Source organism: Heterodontus francisci, chromosome 9, assembly GCF_036365525.1.
Source record: "Heterodontus francisci isolate sHetFra1 chromosome 9, sHetFra1.hap1, whole genome shotgun sequence".
In the NCBI taxonomy this organism is placed as follows: domain Eukaryota; kingdom Metazoa; phylum Chordata; class Chondrichthyes; order Heterodontiformes; family Heterodontidae; genus Heterodontus; species Heterodontus francisci.
Window position 1 is genome coordinate 1405788 of NC_090379.1, and position 7137 is coordinate 1412924.

Here is a 7137-nt window from a genome sequence, read left to right on the forward strand (position 1 = left end):
TTGGGGGGGGGGGGGGGGGAGTGCAGGGACCAACCGACTGACCGGAGAGCGGGGTGGCGATAGCGGAGAGCGATCGGCCAGGGGAGTGGGGGGCAGCAGTGAGGTCTGGAGCGAGAGGCCGGGGGGGGAGGCAGGGAGCGGGGAGAGGCCGGTAGGGAGGACGGGGTGAAAGCAAGTTGCCGAGGGGGGGGGAGAGCGGCCAGTGGGGCGGGAGCTAGTAGCTGCGTTTGGGTGAAATCAGTCCTGGTCAGTCATATAAACGAATCACAATAACGAATTGGCAGCACATTTTATACCCTGCCCGATTTTCAATCCAGGTGACAATTCACTATCTTCCAATGGAAATTCAATCCTAAAATTCCTTTTGTATTTAATAGGATCACTAGAATATTAAATGGATCTGAGGATTACAGTTAGTATCCTATAACTACACAGTAGCATATTACTGGGCTTCCACCCAACTTAATGTAAGATTAGTTTGCTAGAACGATCTAGCCATAAGCATTTCCTCTGATAAATTGAGCAGCGCCATCTTTAATCCTGGCAGTTGCCTGAACGTCGCAGACACTGACGTTTCAGTGGAAGAGGCTGCATTTGCGCTTGTGCAAGTATTGCACCACCTAGTGGGTTGTATTGTCAGCAAACGCAGCCAAATAAACATGCCTCATTCTTGGCAGGTGGGGGTCTGCAAGACAAAATCAATTTCCAAATTAAAAGTTACCTCTAGAAAATTAATATGAACCATGAACCAGGTGATCATACCACATCCCAGAGGTGAGGGGAGAGTGACTGCCCTTGACATCAATGCAGCAATGGAGCCCCAGCAAAACTGGAGTCAGGGGAATCAGGGAGAAAATTCTCCGCTGGTTGGAGGCACACCGAGCGCAAGGGAAGATGGTTGTGGTTGTTGGGGGTCAATCATCTGAGCTCCAGGACATCACTGCAAGAGTTCCTCAGGGTAGTGTCCTAGGCCCAACCATCTTCAGCTGTTTTATCAATGACCTTCCTTCAATCATCAAGTGGGGATGTTCGCTGATGATTGCACAATGTTCAGCACCATTCGCGACTCCGCAGATACTGATGCAGTCCATGTAGAAATGCAGCAAGACTTGGACAATATCCAGGCTTGAGCTGAAAAGTGGCAAGTAACATTCACGTCACACAAGTACCAGGCAATGACCATCTCCAACAAGAAAGAATCCAACTATCTCCCCTTGACATTCAAATGGCATTACCAGCGCTGAATCCCCCACTATCAACATCCTGGGGGTTACCATTGACAAGAAACTGAACTGGAGTAGCCATATAAATACCGTGGCTACAAGAGCAGATCAGAGGCTGGGAATCCTGCAGCGAGTAACTCACCTCCTGACTCCCCAAATCCTGTCCTCCATCTACAAGGCACGAGTCAGGAGTGTGATGGAATACTCTCCACTTGCCTGGATGGGTGCAGCTCCAACAACACTCAAGAAGCTCAACACCATCCAGGACAAAGCAGCCCACTTGATTGGCACCCCATCTACAAACATTCACTCCCTTCATCACCAAGAAACAGTGGCAGCAGTGTGCACGCACCAAGGCTCCTTAGACAGCACCTTCCAAACTCGCGACCTCCAGCACCTAGAAGGACAAAGGCAGCAAATGCATGCAAACACCACCACCTGCAAGTTCCCCTCCAAGTCACACACCATCCTGACTTGGAACTATTTCGCTGTGTCGACACCAGATGGACTGCAGTGGTTCAAGAAGACAGCTCACCACCACCTTCTCAAGGGCAATTAGTCCGAGCAGAAAGTAAAAAGTAAAACGGAGGCCAAACATCTCAGCCCCAAGATGTCACTACAGGAGTTCCTCAGCGTAGTGACCTAGGCCCAATTAGTGATGGGCAACAAATGCTGGCTTTCCAGCGATGCTTACACATCATGAAAGAACTTTTTAAAAATCATCCATGCTCCAATATCCCCCAAACTCCGATATCTCCTAATATCTCCCATGCTATGACACCACCCCTCCGCACCCTGACATTCCCACACGCTCCTATATCCCCAGAGCCCGATATCCTTGCTCCCTAATAACTCCCTACACCACAATACTCCTGAAATAACCTGCTCCCCAATATACCCCATATCCTGATATCCTCTGCACCCTAATATACCTGTGCTACAATATTCTTCCTGCACCCCGACTTCATTCCGATACACCCCTCCTCCCCAAAGCTACGAGATCCCCCACTCCCCAATATACCTACCTCAGCCCGCCAATATTCTCCCAAATTCCAATATCCCCACCCTCGGATGGGGAAGTGGTGATGTGGAGGGGAGAGGGAGAAAAGAGTGAGGGGTTGGGGTCAAGGAACAGTGAATTGGTAGGACATTGGCAGGTGGGAATTGGCAGGTGGGAAGTATACAGTAAATGGCAGAACCCTTAGGAGTATTGACAGGCAGAGAGATCTGACCGTACAGGTCCACAGGTCACTGAAAGTGGCAACGCAGGTGGATAAGGTAGTCAAGAAGGCATACGGCATGCCTGCCTTCATCGGTCGGGGCATAGAGTATAAAAATTGGCAAGTCATGCTGTAGCTGTACAGATGTTTAGTTCGGCCACACTTAGAATATTGCGTGCAATTCTGGTCGCCACACTACCAGAAGGATGTGGAGGCTTTGGAGAGGGTACAGAGGAGATTTACCAGGATGTTGCCTGGTCTGGAGGGCATTAGCTATGAGGAGAGGTTGGATAAACTCGGATTGTTTTCACTGGAACGACGGAGGTGGAGGGGCGACATGATAGAGGTTTACAAAGTTATGAGCGGCATGGACAGAGTGGATAGTCAGAAGCTTTTTCCCAGGGTGGAAGAGTCAGTTACTAAGGGACATAGGTTTAAGGTGTGAGGGGCAAAGTTTAGAGGGGATGTGTGAGGCAAGTTTTTTACACAGAGGGTGGTGAATGCCTGGAACTTGTTGCCGGGGAGGTGGTGGAAGCAGATACGATAGCGACGTTTAAGAGGCATCTTGACAAATATATGAATAGAATGGGAATAGAGGGATACGGACCCTGGAAGTGCAGAAGGTGTTAGTTTAGGCAGGCATCTAGATCGGCTTGGAGGGCCGAATGGCCTGTTCCTGTGCTGTACTTTGACATGGGGGAAGGGGAATGAATGAGGGTATAGGACAGGGATGATAGGAATGAGGGAGTGGGAGGAGAGTGAAGTGTTTTGTAGTGAGGGAATCTTCCTGCCCTCACCAACATGGAGGCTGGAAGGGGCCACCTGACTGTAGGCACCGACATCCGGTTCCGGTAGTGCGCCACTAATTCCGGTCCGCCTGGCTGTATATCTGTTCCACCATGCCCGCCATCCAGCCCGATGTGTCGGAGCGAGTTGCCGCCTTTATCGGTCAATTGTCCCGCGGGGAGTTGAGTCGCTCCGTGGATGTGGCGTCTGGAACCGCGGGACTGCTGCGTCAGATCGTCGCTCGCAGCCGGTGGAATAACGCAGGTACCGGGAAGAAGCAGAGCCTGAGGCCCGAGAGCGAAATCTACCCCCCCCCGGGACTGGGTATTCACCCCCTCCCCCCCCCCCCCGGGACCGGGTATTCACACCCCCCCCCCCCCCCCCACCGGGACCGGGTATTCACCCCCTCCCCCCTCCCCCCCCCCCCACCGGGACCGGGTAATCACCCCCTCCCCCCCCCCCCCCCCACCGGGACTGGGTAATCACCCCCTCCCCCCTCCCCCTCCCCCCCCCCCCACCGGGACCGGGTATTCACCCCCTCCCCCCCCCCCCCCCCACCGGGACCGGGTAATCACCCCCTCCCCCCCCCCCCCCCACCGGGACTGGGTATTCACCCCTCCCCCTCCCCCTCCCCCCCCCCCCCACCGGGACGGGTATTCACCCCCTCCCCCCCCCCCCCCCCACCGGACCGGGTATTCACCCCCTCCCCCCCCCCCCCCCCACCGGGACCGGGTAATCACCCCCTCCCCCCCCCCCACCGGACCGGGTATTCACCCCCTCCCCCTCCCCCCCCCCCCACCGGACCGGGTATTCACCCCCTCCCCTCCCCCCCCCCCCACCGGGACCGGGTATTCACCCCCTCCCCTCCCCCCCCCCCCACCGGGACCGGGTATTCACCCCCTCCCCTCCCCCCCCCCCACGGGACCGGGTATTCACCCCATCCCCCTCCCCCCCCCCCCCACCGGACCGGGTATTCACCCCCTCCCCCTCCCCCCCCCCCCCACCGGGACCGGTATTCACCCCCTCCCCCTCCCCCCCCCCCCACCGGGACCGGGTATTCACCCCCTCCCCCTCCCCCCCCCCCCACCGGGACCGGGTATTCACCCCCTCCCCCTCCCCCCCCCCCCACCGGGACCGGGTATTCACCCCTCCCCCTCCCCCCCCCCCCCACCGGGACCGGGTATTCACCCCCTCCCCTCCCCCCCCCCCCCACCGGGACCGGGTATTCACCCCCTCCCCTCCCCCCCCCCCCACCGGGACCGGGTATTCACCCCCTCCCCCTCCCCCCCCCCCCACCGGGACCGGGTATTCACCCCCTCCCCCTCCCCCCCCCCCCCACCGGGACCGGGTATTCACCCCCTCCCCTCCCCCCCCCCCCCCCACCGGGACCGGGTATTCACCCCCTCCCCCCCCCCCCCCCCACCGGGACCGGGTATTCACCCCTCCCCCCCCCCCCCCCCACCGGGACCGGGTATTCACCCCTCCCCCCCCCCCCACCGGGACCGGGTATTCACCCCCTCCCCCCCCCACCGGACCGGGTATTCACCCCCTCCCCCCCCAACCGGGACTGGGTATTCACCCCCTCCCCCCCCCCCCCCACCGGGACTGGGTATTCACCCCCTCCCCCCCCCCCCAACGGACTGGGTATCACCCCCTCCCCCCCCCCCCAACCGGGACTGGGTATTCACCCCTCCCCCCCCCCCCCCAACCGGACTGGGTATTCACCCCTCCCCCCCCCCCCCCAACACGGGACTGGGTATTCACCCCTCCCCCCCCCCCAACCGGGACTGGGTATTCACCCCCTCCCCCCCCCCCAACCGGGACTGGGTATTCACCCCTCCCCCCCCCCCACCGGGACTGGGTATTCACCCCCTCCCCCCCCCCCACCGGGACTGGGTATTCACCCCTCCCCCCCCCCCCACCGGACTGGGTATTCACCCCCTCCCCCCCCCCCCACCGGGACTGGGTATTCACCCCCTCCCCCCCCCCCACCCGGGACTGGGTATTCACCCCCTCCCCCCCCCCCCCACCGGACTGGGTATTCACCCCCTCCCCCCCCCCCACCGGGACTGGGTATTCACCCCCTCCCCCCCCCCCCACCGGGACTGGGTATTCACCCCCTCCCCCCCCCCCCACCGGGACTGGGTATTCACCCCCTCCCCCCCCCCCACCGGGACTGGGTATTCACCCCCTCCCCCCCCCCCCCCCACCGGGACTGGGTATTCACCCCCTCCCCCCCCCCCCCACCGGGACTGGGTATTCACCCCTCCCCCCCCCCCACCGGGACTGGGTATTCACCCCCTCCCCCCCCCCCACCGGGACTGGGTATTCACCCCCTCCCCCCCCCCCCCCACCGGACTGGGTATTCACCCCCTCCCCCCCCCCCCCACCGGGACTGGGTATTCACCCCCTCCCCCCCCCCCCCACCGGGACTGGGTATTCACCCCCTCCCCCCCCCCCCCACCGGGACTGGGTATTCACCCCCTCCCCCCCCCCCACCGGACCGGGTATTCACCCCCTTCCCCCCCCCCCCCCCCCACCGGGACTGGGTATTTACCCCTTCCCCCTCCCCCCCCCACCGCGACCGGGTAATCACCCCCTCCCCCTCCCACTCCCCCCCCCCCCCCCCACGGGACCGGGTATTCACCCCCTCCCCCCCCCCCCCCACCGGGACTGGGTATTCACCCCCTCCCCCCTCCCCCTCCCACCGGACCAGGTATTCACCCCCTCCCCCTCCCCCCCCCACCGGGACCGGGTAATCACCCCCTCCCCCTCCCCCCCCCACCGGACTGGGTATTCACCCCCCCCCCCCACCGGGACTGGGTATTCACCCCCCCCCCCACTGGGACTGGTATTCACCCCCACCGTGACTGGGTATTCACCCCCCCCCCCCCCCCCCCACCTGGACCGGGTATTCACCCCCTCCCCCCCCCCCCACCTGGACCGGGTATTCACCCCCTCCCCCCCCCCCCACCTGGACCGGGTATTCACCCCCTCCCCCCCCCCCACTGGACCGGGTATTCACCCCCTCCCCCCCCCCCCCACCGGGACTGGCTATTCACCCCCTCCCCCCCCCCCACCGGACTGGATATTCACCCCCCCCCCCCCCCCACTGGGATTGGGTATTCACCCCCTCCCCTCCCCCCCCCCCCCCACCGGGACCGGGTATTCACCCCCTCCCCCCCCCCCCCCACCGGGACTGGGTACTCACCCCTCCCCCCCCCCCCCCACCGGGACTGGGTACTCACCCCCTCCCCCCCCCCCCACCGGGACTGGGTACTCACCCCCTCCCCCCCCCCCCCACCGGGACTGGGTATTCACCCCCTCCCCCCCCCCCCCCCCACACCGGGACTGGGTATTCACCCCCTCCCCCCCCCCCCCCCCACCGGACTGGGTATTCACCCCCTCCCCCCCCCCCCCCCACCGGGACTGGGTATTCACCCCCTCCCCCCCCCCCCCCCACCGAGACTGGGTATTCACCCCCCCCCCCCCCCACCGGGACTGGGTATTCACCCCCTCCCCCCCCCCCCCCACCGGACTGGGTATTCACCCTCCCCCCCCTCCCCCCACCGGGACTGGGTATTCACCCCCTCCCCCCCCCCCCCACCGGGACTGGGTATTCACCCCCCCCCCCCCCCACCGGACTGGGTATTCACCCCCCCCCCCCACTGGGACTGGGTATTCACCCCCTCTCCCCCCCCCCCCCACTGGGACTGAGTATTCCCCCCCCCCCCCCCCCCCACCGGACTGGTATTCACCCCTCCCTTCCCCCCCCCCCCCACCGGGACTGGGTATTCACCCCCTCCCTTCCCCCCCCCCCCCCCCCCACCGGGACTGGGTATTCACCCCCTCCCTTCCCCCCCCCCCCCCCCCCCCACCGGGACTGGGTATTCACCCCCTCCCCCCCA

At 63.5% G+C, this 7137-nt stretch overlaps 1 protein-coding gene across 1 annotated transcript in view; it reads left to right on the forward strand.

The window, feature by feature from the left end:
- Positions 1-3308: 3308 nt before the first annotated feature.
- eif2b2 (eukaryotic translation initiation factor 2B, subunit 2 beta) overlaps positions 3309-7137 on the forward strand; it is a 25814-nt gene continuing 21985 nt past the window's right edge. Inside the window, exon 1 of the mRNA XM_068039822.1 lies at positions 3309-3493. Coding sequence (XP_067895923.1) covers positions 3343-3493 — 151 coding nt within the window. The 5' untranslated portion in view covers positions 3309-3342. The remainder of the gene's footprint in view (positions 3494-7137) is intronic.